General features: G+C 39.5%; 2 protein-coding genes across 2 annotated transcripts; both read right to left on the reverse strand.

The window, feature by feature from the left end:
* Positions 1-407: 407 nt before the first annotated feature.
* Positions 408-8870, reverse strand: nfil3-5 (nuclear factor, interleukin 3 regulated, member 5). Its single transcript, XM_007257166.4, has 2 exons — positions 8322-8870; positions 408-4159 (listed from the first exon to the last, which is right to left on the reverse strand). The coding sequence occupies exon 2, from the start codon at positions 3781-3783 to the stop codon at positions 2008-2010; it is 1776 nt and encodes a 591-aa protein (XP_007257228.3). The 5' UTR covers positions 3784-4159; positions 8322-8870; the 3' UTR covers positions 408-2007.
* Positions 8871-10456: 1586 nt separating this feature from the next.
* Positions 10457-18357, reverse strand: klf1 (Kruppel-like factor 1 (erythroid)). Its single transcript, XM_007257167.4, has 3 exons — positions 15892-18357; positions 14426-15224; positions 10457-13091 (listed from the first exon to the last, which is right to left on the reverse strand). The coding sequence occupies exons 1-3, from the start codon at positions 15970-15972 to the stop codon at positions 12916-12918; spliced, it is 1056 nt and encodes a 351-aa protein (XP_007257229.3). The 5' UTR covers positions 15973-18357; the 3' UTR covers positions 10457-12915.
* Positions 18358-18527: the final 170 nt, after the last annotated feature.

An 18527-nucleotide genomic window follows, 5' to 3' on the forward strand; every position in this document is an offset into this window, starting at 1 on the left:
TTCATACCACTATTTAAACACAGTAATTGGACAATGCAATCCAAAGGACTAAGAAAGCACACAGACATAAAACTATGTTCTAGGGCTTCTATATGATAAGCAAAGATTGTGTAGGGGTAGTTGTACCTACAAAAAGTTTACAAAACTGCCTGTGAAATGATAAGTACATTTACAGCAGGCTTTTCTATCCTCTTTTTAGTTTTATATAGATGTTTTAGATGTGTGCAGAAATCACTCCTGTATGATTTGAATTTCCTACAGATGGTGTTATAGACCACTGTTTTAAATCAGTTCAACATCTCAACAGTTACGATTCATAGTGCTGATATGTGCTTTTCTACTATATTGGAACTTATTTAAATTAGAGTTATTTGCATTTTATGACACAAGAAAACACACTATAAATGTATAATTCAACAAATTTTATTTTTTGTCACCATCTTCTCACCATAACCATCACTCCAAGTACTGTTAACAGAACTCCAACTTTGACCTTGCAACAATCTTTTTCTTTTTGATTCTTAAAACATTTGCAAACACCACACTGGTACGTCTGGGGAACATCAGTGGAATATGGGCGGACATCTAAGACTACACAACGATCACATTCAGGAGAACAGACAAATGGAGACAAGATAGATATAGATATATAATATATAATAGAATGGAAATATAAAATAAAAATATAATAATAATAATAATAATAATCATAGAATGCCAAAATAAACTTGATAAAAACTTTACTCAAAAGAGAAAAATTCTTTACATTTGTACACAAAGTCCAGTGGCAGGCACCTGTTTTGCAAACACTCAACACAGATACAAAAATCGTATGTTTCAGTGCAGGAGCAACATTAAGCTACTCAATGTGATAAAAAAATAAAGAGGTTAACAGGACAAAGGGATCGATGCTGGTTTTTCTTCCTGTTTGTATTCCGATGGGCATGTCCATGTTGTAGTGTAATGCAGCATTTTGTAGTGTTTTGTTTGCACAGCGACTACTGGGTGAGTCTGATGAAGCTACGATGCATATTCTGAATAGAAACAGACGTCAACACTCATAACACTTGTTTGTCTTAATGAGGTAGTGCATGAAACATCTATGAAACCACAACGGCTGTCTCAGTATACTAACAAACACTGTAGTTTTTTACACAATGTAGTGTTCTCTGAGGAGACAGTTTTAAAGGTGATCACTGTTTTGGGCAGATGAAGGTGCTTTACTGGTTGATCACAGTGACCTCCATGACAGATCAGTTAGTCTTTTCTTCCTAAGTGCTTCTATGTCACAGCGAAAATGACAAGATGGAGACAGGTTCACTTACTCATAGCCTATTGGTGGCTGAATCACAAACATGTTCTTTTTTTTGACATAAAATACACTTGAACCAAAACATAATGAAAACAGTTTACCTCAACGTGTACTTATGATACAACGACAGAGAAATTCCAGGCCTAAGAAATAGTGCTTTTGGTTCCCATCCGCCTTACCTTGTTTTTACGGTTTTCACTGTTTTTTTTCATAAAATATATTTAAATATGATATGTTAATTATCTCACAGTATTATACAATCCAAATGCTTGAGGAACGTAAAGGTGAAAGGACTGTGGAGGACAGCAAGTCTGGTAAGTGTTTTCTTGTTCTAGTGTCTTTGGTTCCTGAAGTGAACAACTGGAAACATTTAGAGGGGTTGGAAAACGTCAGCATAGGTAGTTTAAGAAAAACAAATCGTTCTTTTTACTTGATTTAACAGAAAAAGAACTTCACTAACCCCTTTTGATTCAGACTTAATTTAAGTGGTCAATAAGTGCTTTAGTGAGGACAGTAAAAAGGGACAGGAAAGGGAACTTTCTTAAAAACAGATAGTCTGAGTCTGAGAGTTTGACCCTCTGGTTAGTGTAAAACCATGTATTTTCATGCATTAGTGTATAGGTGTCATTTTAGTGTTTACTTTGTAACGGACATTTAAAGGTATCAATGGACCGAAAAGTCAAAGTCAGTTCCTTTTAATCACGTCTCTTATTTCTGCTGCCTCGTCCACCTGACCCCTTCTTTCCACCTTCCTTCCTGCCTCCTAGGCTTGGTTTGGAAGGGGACTGCTGAGGGCTCAGTTCATCGGTTTCTTCAAGCTCTTCCTCTTTTCCTGTCTGCTGGTTGACCTGTGTGACAGCCAGGTAGGGGTGTTGAGGCAGTGTTGAACTGGGTGAGGCGGCTGTGGTGGTTGCAGCACAGACAGGAAAATCCTGGGTACCACTGTTGGACATTGCTCTGTATTTTAACCTTAGCTTGTGCGGCAGCGCTGTAGTTTTCACCTCTGCTTGGCTTTCACCATTTTGGCAAGCACCACTGATGCCGGTAGCTGGGCAGCAAGCAGACAAATGGCCTGCATGGTAGCCACCGGTTTCTGAGGAAGAGGATGATGGGGATTCGTCATCGGTGGAGGCCTCTTTGTCTGAGCTGCGAGGGTCTCCATCACTTGAGGATGTGTCCTTGTTTGAAGAGGTGTGCTCTTGATAGAAACCGTCAGCTCTGGGATCACCTTCGTAGGTCAGAACTGGTGGCTCTTCATCCATAGGGGTGAGGTAGGGGATCTGATGCTGGTACAAGTGAGCTTTGCCAGTCTCACTGAGCAAATCTGGGGCAAAGGAGTTTGGACCAGAGTCTTTACGAGCTTCTAGTGCCTCTGTTTGGTGCTCTTCCAGGCGTGCAAAACGCTCTAATTCCTCATGATCCAGCTTGCCTTTAGTGTATTCATAATTTGGTGAATCCAAAGACCGCCTTGCTAGCTGTTGAGCAACCTCTGAAAGGGTCTCTAAACCATCTGCTCTAACAGGGAGGCATCCTCCTGTTTGGGTGACATGAGACACTTGTCCATTCTGCTGTGACAGCAATCCTGGGTGCTGATCTGCACCTTCAACCCTCTGGCTTTCAACTGGGTAAGAATTGCTGCCAGAGCGGTACAGGATCACGCTTCTCTGGGCTGTGGCAGGCTGAGTAGAAGGGCTGGTAACAGATTCTTGATTGTCCGCTCCGTGGAGATGACGGTTCTGTAGCTGGCTGAGACCATGATGACCACTGAACATGCCATTCAGAACACTTGTCTCAAGTCTGGTAATGTCCATACCTGAACTTTCTCGCTTAATATCATACATCATTGGCTCAGGGCTGTCCCGAGATGATCCGTCAGACATGTCAGACAGGGAGCCACGAGGGGAATACTTGGGTAATGGGGTGTGACGTTCACCAAGTGTAGACTGTTCTGCCTCTGAGGAATCTGAGTTCATCATGACCTGAGAGGCACTGGAGTACCCGCTGCTTGAGAAATAGGGGTTTCCAGGTTTGCCCCCAGATGTACCGTTGCTTTCACCAACCTCAGTCCCACTGCTGATCTGTTGGGACTTCTCCATGTATGAGGCTGTGCTGATGAGCCCGAATCTGAGCTTCAGCTGCAGAAGTTCAGTCTTCAAGCGAATGTTCTCCTCATTCAATGCAATCACCCTGTTCTCCAGCACCATGTCGTTGAGTCTACGTTTCTCCCTAGACCGTTTGGCAGCTTCATTGTTCTTGCGGCGTTTTTCCCAATAGGATGCATCTTTCTTTTCTTCTGAGATGAATTCCCGCTTTCGCCGACAGTTGGCGTTGGGCTTTGGTTTAATGAGCCTACCTTGCCGAGAAGAGTTGCTGATTGGAGGTGATGACAAATCCTCATTGTAACTTGAATAAGTGTCTAACGTGTCCAAGTTGTCATTAGTGGATTGAACAGACTGATTTTGATTTTCCATTGTATTGTTGCAGAGTTGGACTCAGCTGACATTGAAAACAGAGCTTTAAATATTAGTTGATGAATAATGGGTGTGGGGTTCTCATTCCGGTGTTCCTCCCAGAAGGAATCTTGTTGAGTTAGCTTGTTCTTTTCTCTCCTGTTCAGATTTATTGTCAGAATCTTCAAGTGTCTAAATTGGCAAGAAAGATTAGGAAGAGGTGGAACTCGATAAAGATGTCCCTCATTTGACAAGTCTTTGTGAATGTTAAGAAATAGTCTACAAATAGTATGATGGATGGTGGTGGTAGGGATGTGAATTTTCTCTTATGGAAGGATCCGGTTGGCCCGTTGATACGCCTGTCTAGGTTCCACTGGAACTCAGTCTCGAGATGCAACTGTGGAAACAAAGAGGAAATAAAGATTTATTTGAAATAAAGATTTATTTGATGCAATGATAATTTTTTTTTACTACATATACTATAGTTCTTAGTAGGTTTTAGGGTACTGTCTTTACATTAATAACTCTCTACTGGGACCTACTTTTAATAAAACAAACTGTAACATTGTCAGAAATGGATATTATTAATGCAATACAGCTAACTGTAACTTTTTTGACTTTGCCCTTATTCTGAGTAGATTTGTTCATTTGATGAAATGTGATCAAGTGCATCTGCAGTTGAATAATTGATCACAAGGAATGAAAACCAAGTTGTAAGAATGTCTATTTAAATCCATGCTTGCATTCAATAATGTTAATGAGCTCCTGCAATTTAGCTGGCACAAAATACTGGCTTCTTTTTTTAGAACCTTGTACAAGTTAGTCCCAGAGGACACACTCACAGGCTTTGCATTCGTCTCTCGCTATCTGTGGAGCTTTCGAGAAATATGGGTCAGGAGAGTGACGGAGTGTGGTGCGTAACAGCTCTGCAGTAAAGCTGCTTATTGTGTAAGACACTGCACTGTCACATAACCACACAGCACTGTCAGCCAGCCAGGACTGCAGAGCCAGCGCTGGAGACAGCCAGAGACTGTTGGGACACACTCACCTTGACAGCCTCAAACACCTTCTCAAATAACCAATGCTGTCAAGGAATATCTGCTCTGAAACAGGCCTTTCTACAGAGACAATGTTCTGTTGTTTCAAGCTCAAAGACAGGGCCGGATGTGCCCATACAACCACCTCACATCTAAAAGTTTTATTGTAGTTACACTTTTGTTACCTGCCGAGAAGCAAACCTATATCAAAGTGACTTCTGATATTTGGGTTAGAAAATGGAAATGTAATATGATATACATTTATTTTAATGTGCTACTAAGTGCGTATAGCACTAGTTAGGTATTGGTATTAGGTTATTTTCACAACAAAAAAAGAACAGAATCTGTAACTCCAGCTTCAAAAATGGTGCCACTTCTGTTAGTACACTAGTATTATTATTTAACTCTAACTAATATCTAACTACCAATAATAGGTAAGGAATTCAGTAAAACATGTTGCTCAATAAACGTGTCTTTTTAATGTATATGGTATTTTTAGTCCACACTGTATAGCGGTGGTGCAGATATAGCTGGTTGGAGATTTTTGATGGATCTGGTTCTGCTGAGTGTTCCCAGAGGGTAGTAAGTGCGTGTTATGTAACTGCAGACAGTCTACTGCATCTCACTCCTGAACTCCACTCAGCACTATGCTGGAGCTCAGCTCCCTCTGCTAATTCCTAACTGTGGCTCAGGAGGCTTGGAGGGGTTTGGGAACACTGGGTTTTCCGGTCGGACTGTGATGCATTCCGATCAGGAGCACGAGGCAAAGAAAGTGTCCCACTGACCTAAAAACGGTCAGCTCCGTAAACACTGCGCCGCCACTGATGCTGTGCCGGAAAATAGGTCAGTGGGACGGGGAGAGAGAGGGAGAGAGAAAAGGAGGCAAGGCGGGGCGAATGAGCTGGGAGGAATTATAGTGTGGACTAAAAATAGCATCCGGGCGAGGGCGGAGAACTGGATTTGGATTGGCAGATGAGAGTGGAATTCAGCAGCACTGCGGTGCCGGGTCGATAGAAAAAAAACCTGCTAACGTCAGCACTGCTCTGATTATTCACACATCACAAGGTTCCTTACTCTAGAACCAGCACGTACATCACATTCAGGACTGCACTGTTCCCTCAGAATTTCTAAACAGGGTCAAATCTGGATGGAGCAAGTCAAAGTTCTTTACATTTATGGCTATGTAAGCAACCATTATTTAGAGGTTCTGTAAAGAACCCACATTGGCTCTAACATACATAATAAAAAGGGGGCAATTAGGACTCCTAAATTTTGCTATATACAGAAAAGAACAATATAAATGCTTTAAAAATGAAACCCTTTTCTGTTAAGTATACTTACAAAGAGTTTTTAAGGGTTCCCATTTACAGAACCATGAAAACTTAAACACACACTTGAATTTATAAATCGTTATTTTCCTTGTTAAACAGTTCTTCAGATACAATTAAATAAATGTGGACCCTTACTGCAGAGCACCTATTTTAATAATACATTTGTCTAGAATCATTATATTATATATTAAAACCAGTTAGATCATGCTATACAGAACTGAATTAAGAGTGCTTTAAGGAACTGTAATAGTATACGGTACATTACAGTATACTGCACCATTATATTTAAGTTTATTTAAAGAAGCAGATACATGATAACCTTTTTTGTATACAAAGAACCATTTAATGTCAGGATCATAATGCCATATATTAAATTAAGCTGTTACAGAAAAAATTCTTTGATCATAGTTTAAGGCTAGGGTGCTAAAAACTTTTTCTGCAGTCAGAAACTCTATGTATGTAATAATACAGGAAGCAGATATTTGATATGCTGATTGCAGATGTATTTTTACGGAAATTGGTGATACATAACGACGTATACACTACAGAAACATGTTGTCAACCCACCTGGATCAGCATTAGAGTAAAACATAAGTAATAGAGTAAAAAAATGCAAAACATTATAAAGTGCTAGATTTAGCGTAACATTTAAATTCATGTTTAGACATGTTTATGTGTAACGTCTGTCACATATCACATGCACCTACTACATTATATTATTATTAATATTATTATAATTATATTACTAGTTATATATGCTGATTACATACAGCCCAGTTCAGTCTGTATTGAGGAAAGAGTTATTAGTTATATATATATATATATATATATATATGAATGAAATTGTATTTTTTAAAGAAAATGTATATTAATGTTATTTTTTTATTAATTTTACTGTTTAACTATATTTAAAATAAATAGATTATTTGTCATATTTATTTTTTAGATTATTTATTTATTTTCACTCATTATAGAGTTTGGCTCCTTAAACTAAATACATGTAGTCAGAAGCAGGGCAAATTGGGTTAACTCATTTATCACAAATGAACCAAATTAGATTATATAATCGCATAAATTAGTTTTGGGGCATTTGCTAGTGGACACAGAACGCTTTCAGCTCTCAGGCTGTTTAGTGAGTCATGCAGTGTGTGTGTAAGATGATTTACAGCATATGCTATGGCCAGGTGTGTGTATTTGTAGCTATATGCGTGTGTTGTTCGGCAATAAATCAGACAGAGGATCGGAATGGGCTGTTTCAATTATTTGAATCTGTGATCAATTATTTAATTCGTTTAAGTTCACGTGCATGCTTTAACTGTATTAATGTTTATAGCACGTTTAACATATGTAGATCAATCCTGCTTTTTACTAAATTACAACATACTCAATAACCTACAGCTCCTGTGGGAATACAGGGTGAGTCGTGCAGAGTGAGTGGTGCAGGTGGAGCTGTGCCGTGGACGCGGATGGGAGTCCACGCTGCCTTCAGAGTGAACGGCATTGTCTGACAAACACGTGGACTGGAAAAAAAGATTTGGAATTGTATCCATGAATTCTGATTTATTTTGTGCCGCAGCTGCAACTGAAGTAAATATATCTTCCTAAATACCCCCTGTTCTGTTACCCACAGCAACATTTACCCCTAAAGTGTAAAGGAGGGGTGAAAACCTGTCTCGCCATGACATTGAACATGAACAATGCAGCTATCAGACGGTCAGCGCTATTTTGTTTTCCCACCTGCATTTAGGCCAAGTTCCGCCTAATGCGGTAACTGATTGGCGGAGAAACTGTACTTATCCAATCGGAGCGCCGTCTAAGCCAAATCACAGCCAACCACAGCCCAGCTAAGGCGGGTCATGTTGGAATACGGGTGGAAACGAAAACAAACGCTAGCACGAATATTTACGAATAGCTTAGCTTGTATTCCCCCTAATATTCATATTTATATTTCACTTTTTAAATAATTTTAGACACCTGTTGTTATGTTTTAACCCGTTTAAAGTCAACACTACCTCCAAAAGCCACAAACTCTGTCAGCTTTCGCCGTATAACGCAGATTTAACGTGGTCGCTGGTTGTTAGCTGGCCACCACACGTTAATGGCGTTCACAAACTGCCAACTCGTTCTCATAAAACAGTGATAAATAAAGAGAAAAAATAAACACATATCACAGTTCAGAGCGTATACTCACCGAAACAAAGGGCTGCTCGCTTCATTGAGAAAAGAAGAATCCGATTTGGGGTGAAAATGTGGGCTTTTTGTTCTCCCCTCAGAAAGTGGCGCGTTCAGCCGCTGCCCTGATTTCAGTCCAGTCTTCAGATTTCAGTGATTCTTCAGTAAATTCGTGACTAACTTTAACCCGGACTCCCTCCTCTGTGGACGGTGTGCTGCTATTTGCTGAGAATCCCTCCCCGACTCGTGTCCTCATGTCGGATGCCTTGCTCCAGTTTCTCTCTCACACACACACGCACGCACACACACACACACATACTCACACACAGTCTTGCAATGTGTGTTAGTAGGTCAGCGGTTGCGTAACACAAGCTTTGGGTGCCTGGTCACGTTCTTGTTCTCTTTCTACCCACCACAAATCAATTAAAACGCGCCTGGGAGTGATTTCTGAATCCAAATTAACATCTAATCCACTATCCGTGCTTCATTTTCGACCACTTGTGCAACATCACGCAGAAAGAGTGGGGCAGCCTGGCTTGTTGTGGATTACACAATAGGAGCAGAATTACATCACCCAGAGTTTCCTTTTACCGCAGGAACACCAGACTGTGCACCAGGAAGACCTGCTTCTGAAAAAGGCCTAGTAGACACACCTGTCAGACAGGTCGTTTTTTTTTTTTTTTAGAATATTAGGAAAAATAGCTGAGTTTATTGTATAATTCCTAAATTGACATCTTATTCGAATGTCCTGTTCCACCATATATGGTGCTGTAGTGATTTTATTTAACAACTTAGTACATCTACTAGAACACATAACACATGTACTCTTTAAGGTGGAACAAAAAAAAAATCTTTATTTCCTTTATTTTTGTGGGTTATTTTGGGGACAGGACAGTACTAGTGGTGTGAGGCAATCTATAACTATATAAGCTATGATCTATAATAAACCTATAATAAATATCAGATTCCAATACAGGATTTAACCTGATAGGCTGTTGTTTATTTATCAATATTTGAGGTCAAAGGTTGCTCACTCATAAGGTTGAACCACCTGCCAGGGCTAGCAGATGGATGGATTGTTGCTGATATTGTTGTTGTTGTTGTTTTGCTCACCTCTCTGCCCATCTGTTTGCTGACAGACAGGCAGGTGGATGGACAGAATAGAGAAACAGACAAATGAACAAACAGAGATGAATGCACAGATGGGAAAATGGACGCACAGACAGACTTACAGATGAATGGATAGACATGAAGACAGACAGGGAGAGAGAGAGACCGATGAACAAGCAAACAGAAAGACAGACGCAAGCACAGACAGAAGGACAAACAGACCAGAGAAACAGATAGATAGTCAGGAATACAGATGGACAAAAGGATAGACACAAAGACAGGCAGAGAGAAAGTAAAATGTACAGACAATGCACAGACATGCACATGGACAAACAGACAGACAGATGCACAGACAGGTGAATGAGATGAGCAGACAGACAGATGTATGGACAGACAGACATACATAAATACAGAGGAATGGACAGGAAGACAGACAGATAGTAGAATGGACAGACAGGGAGACAGGCAGACAGCTGACTGGACAGACAGACAGACTGCATGGTGTTCCCTTAGAGCCCCAAATAGTCTCTCTGTAGTTTGCTAAACTGTGTTACCTCATGGTCATAGACACACACACACACACACATACAGACATATATAATAGGGTAGGGGGTTTGCTCTGCCCCCATTAGACCCCAGACCCCCATCCCCCAGTCTGTGTGTGTGTGTTGTGTCTGAGACTGCAGCTGGTTGGTTTTGAATTAGACCCTCCCCTCCCCCTTTGTTCACCCCCATTTGCTCCCTGTGTCTGTTAGGGTTCCCTAGGCAACCGTTACGCTGCCTGCCTAGCAACCCCCACCCATCTCAGCACCGACTCACTGAAGCTCTCAGAGACGCCCTGTGTGTGTCTATAAGAGAGAGAGAGAGTGTGTGTGTGTGTGTGTGTGTGTGTGTGTGTGTGTATGGATTATGAGGAAGGATGCAGTGAAGGCATGCTAACCCTCTGCAGAACAGCTATTTTATGATCCCCATCTATTATTATTATTATTATTATTATTATTATTATTATTAATAACAATATTACTTTTCACAATGTATTTGATGTATTTTATATTATTACATAATTATTTTCGCTGTCATTATTTATTGTTTTAATTATGTATTTTGGTGTAATTACAATCCCAGGCCCAAAGAAATTTGTACAATGTGTACCATGTGAATTAACTGAATACAAACAAAATCAATTATTTTTAGATGTTGAAAGTAATTTTCAGAAAAATATATTAACAATTTCAGAAAAGATATGAACTGATTTAGAGTTATTATCTCAAAAGATGATAGGAGAGGTTGTGTCTACCCTTTTTCTTTATTAACAGGCTTTAAATCTGGAAGTGAGGAGTTTTGCAAGAGATCATTACAGATTATCATTAAATGTGTACTATTTACTTTATACTTTTGCAGTTATTAAATGTTTATTATATAAGATTAAAGTGTTGTAAGTTTGTAAGTTGAGAACACTTAATTAGAAACACACCTGTCTGATAAAATTCTTCTGATTAGTAGATCTGAGTAACTGAACACTCAGTTCCTCTACAGGATATTATTACACCAAATGGTTATGAAAACAATACCTTATGCCTTTTGTGTTTAAAATATATGTGTTAAAATCACACATCATTAAAATGGTATTCTTCCCAATGTGCGACTATTTTACCATCATCAACATTCTGTATAAATCTCAGAAGACTTAAAGTGAAGGTTAACTGTTGGGTTTAATGTTGTTTTTGGTATTAAAGGTGTTGTTTATTAAATGCGTTTTTCAGTTTTAACTACAGGTGTTGTATTGCTAATTGCAGTTGTGTTTATTACAGGTGTTGTATTTTAATGTCATATTATACAGAATGTCATATTATCTGTTGTTGACTTGTTAATTGATGTTTTTGGGTAAATAATCAGTACTACACTTATTGAAGCCCATTGTCACTTTATTGTGATGTCAGTTTATATAAATATAGAAATAAAAGTATAAAACAGTGGTGAGATATAGGCTATAACAATAAACACATACATCAATATAATCAATGTAAGACAATTAATAAACTTTTCACTCTGTACTGTTACATAATCACACCTCTATTTTTTGAATAGATACACATATTGGCTGTGTTTATTTGTTTGTACATTCAGGGCACCGGTATTAGGCTGACCCACTGGAGCGCATAGAGAATCGGGTGTTGAAGAAGCAGTTCTGAAGTAGACATTTGGGTCACTCTGGGGAATATTACAGTCTGGGGAAGATTGTGTAACCTCTATTCCACTCAGAGCCCACTGCAGATCTCTCTCTCCTCTCTGTGTGTGTGGCCAAGACTGTGTTCTGTTCACTTTCTCTCTCTCCCTGCTTTACAGCTCCCTCTGCTGTTCCAGATGGGTGACACTTTAATTTACAGCAGATAAACTCAGAAAACCCTAAACTCAGGCTCCATCCCAATTGCGTACTACACGTTAATACTATAAGGTACATACTCAAAGGTGCCAAAAGTATTGACATTCATTATTCAGGTAGACCTATAGACACAAGGGTTTAAAAGTAAAGTATCAACTCAAGCTTTTTATCAAGTTAAAATGTAAAAGTGTAAAAGTACTTAAAGTATAAAAGTAAAAGTAATATAAGGGGGAAAATAACAATAATAAACTTAGGCTGTGCCCTAGGAGCCTAATGTGCACAACCCCCCGCCCAGACGCATATATGCTCATTGAAAATTAATGCGTTTTAATACAAGGTAAATATATTAAGAAGCTTAGTTGAGACATTTGGCTCGAGTTCTGAGTCTTTGCACGAATCATACTAGGCTACATACGTCTGCTAAATAGCTAAATAGGAGTAACACGACTATTTTTAAAATACAAGGAGTAGACGCTTCAGATAATTGCATTAAAATTTAAGGACTAGAGGTAAAAATGAAAGTAAAAAATAATTACTCCAGTTTAATATACATATAAAAAGTACATTTCTATTTAAGTAAGGTATCAAAGTATTTTTACAGAAGGAGATAAAGCATTGCTATACAAGTTCATATGTTACATATGCTCATTTCGTCACTGTCCAAACAAAACAGTTTTACAAATTTTACAGGATTATTTTGAGGGTTACAGGGTTAATTTCAGGTCATTCTGAAAAATATATATTGGTCCATTCATCAAGAAAGTGTAAGGGACAATTTATGTGTTCAAATTATGTAGTAAACTAAAATTTAACAAAATTGACATACTTTGTTTTCATTGGACAGCAACAATATAATATCAAGCCACTTTTGCCGCTGCACTTGCTTGGTTATGTGCCATTTTTTTTTCAAATATTGTTTCAGAAGTAAGCAGCTCCTCCTTTCCTTTTTGCATTGCATTGTACAACATACTTCATACTCAAAAACTAGTTAGTATTAGTAATTAGTACGCAATTGGGATGCACCCACTTACTTTAGAGTCCTGAGAGGATATGAGTTAATTTTATATATTTACATCAATTATCTCTTTTATATACATGTCAGTATGTCTTTGGGTGTGTATCAGGCGTGCCTTTTCATGTGTAGTGCAAGGTGGTCCGAGCGGCTAAAGGCCCGCTGGCACAGCATACATTCATATGGCTTCAGGCCAGTGTGTTTACGGTAGTGACGTGTCAGTTCGTCAGAACGAGCAAACTTCCAACCACACCCATCCCAACTGCAGCTGTACGGCTTCTCACCTGCAGAGAAACACCATCATGAAACATTTATCATAACATTTATCAAACTGTATTCACAAAGTGGTCTCAACTTTTAAAACACAGTAGATTTGCTCACATAGTAACAATGAATATGCAGAACATGTTTTTTAGTTTAGTCTCCAAACCAAATAATATACATACAGTATATAAGCCTACAGAAGTTTAGTTCCACCCATTGAGTCTACAGCAATATAGCCCCGTCCATTCTATCCTTAGCTTAGTTTATCTCCACCCATTCAGCTTACAGTTTAGTCCTGCCCATTCAGCCTAGTGCAGTTTATCTCCACCCATTCAGTTTACACCCATGCAGTCAATTAGTAGCCTATACAGCAGTTCAGTGCTGCCCATTCAGTGCACAACAGTTTAGCCCCACCCATTCAGCTTGCAACAGTTTAGCCCTGTCTTTTCAGTCTAGAGCAGTTTAGCTCCCTCCGTTAATCATACAGAAGTTCAACCATATATTTTCAGCCTACAGCAGTTTAGCCTCACCCATTCAGTCTATTGCAGTGTAGCTTCTCCCATTTAGAATACCACAGAACCTACTTATTCAGTCTACAGCATTCATGTCAACGCTGTCAGTAAAGCACTGTTAATCAACACACCCATTTATCTTGGTTGAAACACAATTAGTTAATCAGCAGCTATCAGTGTTATTTGTGTATGTTAGCTAGCTAACGTTATGTGGGTATGTTAGCTAGAACTATAAAAGTTAACAAAACCCACCAGTGAATGGGAGAAGTATTCATTAATTCTAGCAAACCACTTTTGGCAGGCCTCCTTTACATTGTTTGCATTGTTTGGTATCTCTGTGTTCAGAGCTGGAGGAGTGTTACAGCAGCTAGCCTCAAAGTTAACATATAAAAGTATTGCTAGCCATGTGCTTCTCACAGTTTCATTATGGCTGGTCAAGCACACAGCTTACCTGATATTTGGATGAAGAAATGTAATAGATATTTCAGCTTTGGGCAGAACCTGCCCACTGTGCAAAAGGACACTGGGCCAGATCCGTTTTGAATTGTGCCGGATCCGGGCCAGATCCTTTTTGCTATCTGGGTGGTTAAAATGCACCCTTCCTACATGCTACTAAATTCACAATTTGTATGATCTGCCATTGACTGCATCTTTTCTAATGGCTTCTGACACCATCTATTTGCATACGGAGTGCCCCCCACACACAGCATTCAGAAAGTTAAGTTACTTCGCCACCTCTCTATTACTAAAGTCAACTAAATTAATTCTGCATTAGCATTTTACCTAAATTCTTCAATAAGATTTAAAAACACTTGTCTGTGTATGTTTTGAGACATCCTCACCTGTGTGTGTGCGCAAGTGTGCTTTTAGGTGCGAGCTTTTAGTGTATGTTTTTGTGCAGCCTGGGTAACTGCAGCAGTGCATGGCCACCCTCCTCCTGCCCGCTGTTCTGCGGCTGCGCTTCACCTCCACTGCAGCTGGGGGTGCTGTGGAGTCTGGTAAAACACTGGCAGAGTGAGAATGGGAGGATGGGAAGTAGCCATATCCAGCTTGGGGTTGATAGGGCCTGGAATGGGCATGGTTTTGGACAAAAGTGTACTGGTAATTAGGGAGCGGGGCTATCGTTTCCAGAGGCCCAACCCCCTCTGACAGGTGAGTCACATGGGGATAGTGGTGTCCAAACTCCCATGACCTCGCTTTACGGTCAGTTGAGTGAGGGAAGCTGGGCAAGTGGGATGTGGGTAAGGGCTGGACACCCTTCCCATGATGCTCTGCACTGTAGGTGGTGCTGTAGAGCTGCGTGGGCAGAGATGAGGTCACACTCTCATTGGACAGAAGATTCACCAGAGGGCCTGTATGATTGGCAAACTGGATATCCAGCCCAGATGGTCCCCTCTGCCCACCTCCGTCCTGCAGCAGAGAACTCTGGGAAATGTAGTTCTGAGCACTGTTCTGGTCTGGAGATGTGCTCCCCCACTCAGACAGCAACAATTCCATATCCCAGCATCCCTCATTGTCCTGGGAGTGTTGTTCCTGGTGTCTTAGGTGTTGAGCGGCATCCACGTGATCTGTGCTCACAGACACGGTTCTCTCAGACGGTGAGTGGAGGCTGCTCATCGGACAGTCCTCATACTTCCACATCTTTAGGAGAGAAGGGAAAGAAAACTCCATTAAACATTTGACTAGTTTACTCCCTTTCCACAGATACATAAGGTTTCTTCTGAAAATGTGTTAAAGTTATTTGCTGGTTAAAGTCTTTTTTTTCATTGGTACATATCTAATTGGCTAATCTTGTAATATAGAACACAGACAAAGTCTGTCTTCACATGGTGGTAATATATTCCTCACGTTAACACTGTAATTTTTGTATTTCATTATCTCTTTAAAACACACACACACACATTTATTTATTTTGTACTCTTTTTTTTTTAGCACCGCACAGTGATCCATTAATGTAAATAATACTTACAATATTATTGGTTGTAGTAGTAGTTGTAATATTGTGATAGTATTGTTATATTTCTATTTCTATTGCTATTGCAGTTTCTTGCTAAGTTTGCCATTATTATAATACTTAATAATATTGTTTCAATTGTTACAAACTTTTGATATTTCATAAAAATATTACTACAGAGCTATATTAAATTATACATAGCTTTAATTTTTGTTTCTCTGAAACAGTTTAAACTGCATACTGCATTTAAACTGCATTTGATTTGTGCAGGTTTGCAAACAAAATTATTCATTTGTTTAATTTATTAATTTAAAATAATAATAAGGAGAAGAAGAAGAAGATTTTAAGTCTTACCGTCATGGTTTGTGTAGTGTTGCTGACGTTTGAGAAAGAGCTGAATGAGGGAAGAACAGCTTGAGTTACAGCCATCCGCATACACTGCCTAAAACCCAGATAACTTCAGGAGTGTATAAAGAGGTTCCAAGTTTGCTTCTCCAAAAACCAAATGTAACCAGTATCTGCAATAGCAACAGTGCATCGACTGATTTACTAGTGTTCCTAAAGTACAGTCTGTATTTACACTCAGAAACAGAGCAGCTCAGATCCTCACAGTTACAGTTACTCTATCTCTTACACTCTGTTCCTCGCTCTCTCTCTCTCTCTCTCTCTGACACTATCAGCTGTAAAGTTAATTGTAAGACCCCTGCGCTCAGACAGTTGTGAACTAAAGGGCAGGGCTGCACTATGTGTGCTTGTGTATGTGTGTGTGTGTGTGTGTGTGTGTCATGACTGTTTAGAAAGTTTTCATGCACTTGTGCTACCTCCCCAGTTTCCCCAGTCTTGTGTGTGGTCACGTTTGAACTAGTGAACCATTTATTTATTTTATATATTAACAGTAAAAAAACAGCCCAGAAAAGTGCCATTTGTAAAGGGAATAAAGATTGATTAAACAACCCAAAAGGAATTCACAAGTGGTTGGTCTGGTGTTTCTAAAAGGTTGCTATTCTTGCTTTACTATTTATGTTGGTTGCAGTCTGCTTGATGTGGAGCTCCATGTGCTCGCTTGGTTGTTGCAAGGTTGTAGGGGTAGTATTCCAAAAGAGTGATGTAAGAAGACATAATAACAGCAAACAAACATATGACAAAGTTCTGCCATCCTATTTGGAAATAGTTGTTAAAAAGTGTTTGTTATGTGGAAACCTTACAAAAAGATATACATAACATTAAAAAAATACAAGAACATCTTTTTTGACTGAAGCATGGCTCCTCAGTTAACAGACATTGCTTAGGAGTGATGTGGGAGGAGCACCATCTACTTATCCCCGAAAGAGCATCTCGGACTCTGGCTGCTGATGGCAAGCAGAGTGATCCAGAAATCGACTCTCTTATCACAGTGACAGCATCTTAGCTCCTTAGCACTACTTCACTTGCACTATCCCTAGAGGTAGTGTAAAGACACTGTGTTCGGACAAACAGTAATAGTCAATCTATTATGTTAAACAGTTGAGTCAACAGTAGGGTCAGTTTATCGTGTTAAACAATGGGGTCAAATCATAGTGCGAGAACCAATAGTAGGTTTGTTTGTTTGCTTGCGTTATAAAACCACTTCAGATGATCCAAAATGCAGCAGCGCGTCTGGTCTTCAGCCAGCCAAAAGGGGGAAAAATGTCACCCCGCTGCTCATTGAGCTCCATTGGCTACCAGTTGCTGCTCGTATCAAATTCAAAGCTCTTACAAACGCCTACAAGGTGATGACAGAACAGCTCCTTCCTACCTGCACTCGCTCCTGAAGGCTTACGCTACCTCCCGGCCGCTGCACTGCTCCAATGAACGTCACCTCGCTTTGCCAAACATTCACACAAAGCAATCCAAACTGTTCTCATACAGAGTTCCCCAATGGTGGAACAAACTACCTTCCACTACCAGATCAGGAGAATCTCTCACTATCTTTAAGAGCACTTAATCTCCTAACACCTCTAACTAACTACTTCTAACCTCATTTCCTTCTTCAACCCCATTCCTCCTCTATTTCCAGTTGGCCTATTTAGGCACTGTCTTAAATGTGTTTTTTTCTTCTATTACGTTTTTGAACTTCAATTACTATATGTACATAGGCTTGGACAAAAGCGTCTGCCAAGTATAATGCAATGCGATGTAATGTAATGTAATGTCATGCCATAGTGTTTATTCTATGGGCAGTATTAGAGTTAAAGTTAGAATAAAAGACAGTTTTAGGGTTAAGCTACATTGTTAAAACCAATCAGCAGTATCACTGTTAAAGTTAGAGTAAAAGACAGTTTTAGGCTTAAGCTACATTGTTAGAACCAATCAGCAGTATTAGAGTTAAAGTTACGGTTAAAGTCAGTTTTAGGGTTAAGCTACAGTGTTAGAAACAAACAGCAGTACCAATGTTAAAGTTAGAGTTAAAGTCAGTTTTAGGGTTAAGATACAGTGTTGGAACCAATCAGCAGTATCAGTGTTAAAGTTAGAGTAAAAGACAGTTTTAGGGTTAAGCTACATTGTTTAATCAGTTGTTGTATCAGTGTTAAAGTTAGAGTAAAAGACAGTTTTAGGGTTAATCTACAGTGTTTGAACAAATCAGCAGTTGAACTTAGAATTATAGCCAGTTTTAGGGTTAATCTACATTGTTAGAAACCAAGCAGCAATATCAGTGTTAAAGATAGAGTTATAGACAGTTTTAGGGTTGAGCTACAGTCTTAGAACCAAGCAGCAATATCAGTGTTAAAGTTAGAGTTAAAGTCAGTTTTAGGGTAAATATACAGCCTTAGATCCAAGCATCAGTATTAGTGTTAAAGTTAGAGTTAAAGTCAGTGTTAGGGTCAGTCTATAGTGTTTCACAGTATTCTAGGGGTCAGTTCTGAGAAGCTGTGTGTTGTGGAGGTGATTACGGGGGGAGGCTCGACGTGTAACCTTCTGCCCTGAAGCTGATAACACACACTCAGATCTACAGTCTTTCTGCTGGCCTGCCT

The sequence above is a fragment of the Astyanax mexicanus genome, chromosome 5 (genome assembly GCF_023375975.1).
Source record: "Astyanax mexicanus isolate ESR-SI-001 chromosome 5, AstMex3_surface, whole genome shotgun sequence".
NCBI classification, from domain to species: domain Eukaryota; kingdom Metazoa; phylum Chordata; class Actinopteri; order Characiformes; family Acestrorhamphidae; genus Astyanax; species Astyanax mexicanus.

Excerpts from the sequence above, each read along its gene's own strand:
- nfil3-5 (XM_007257166.4), bottom strand. The coding sequence starts at position 3,783 with ATGGAAAATCAAAATCAGTCTGTTCAATCCACTAATGACAACTTGGAC.
- klf1 (XM_007257167.4), bottom strand. The coding sequence starts at position 15,972 with ATGCGGATGGCTGTAACTCAAGCTGTTCTTCCCTCATTCAGCTCTTTC. Across the intron at positions 15,225-15,891 it reads ACACTACACAAACCATGACG|ATGTGGAAGTATGAGGACTG; the intron begins GTAAGACTTAAA and ends TCTCTCCTAAAG. Across the intron at positions 13,092-14,425 it reads ACACTTGCGCACACACACAG|GTGAGAAGCCGTACAGCTGC; the intron begins GTGAGGATGTCT and ends GTTTCTCTGCAG.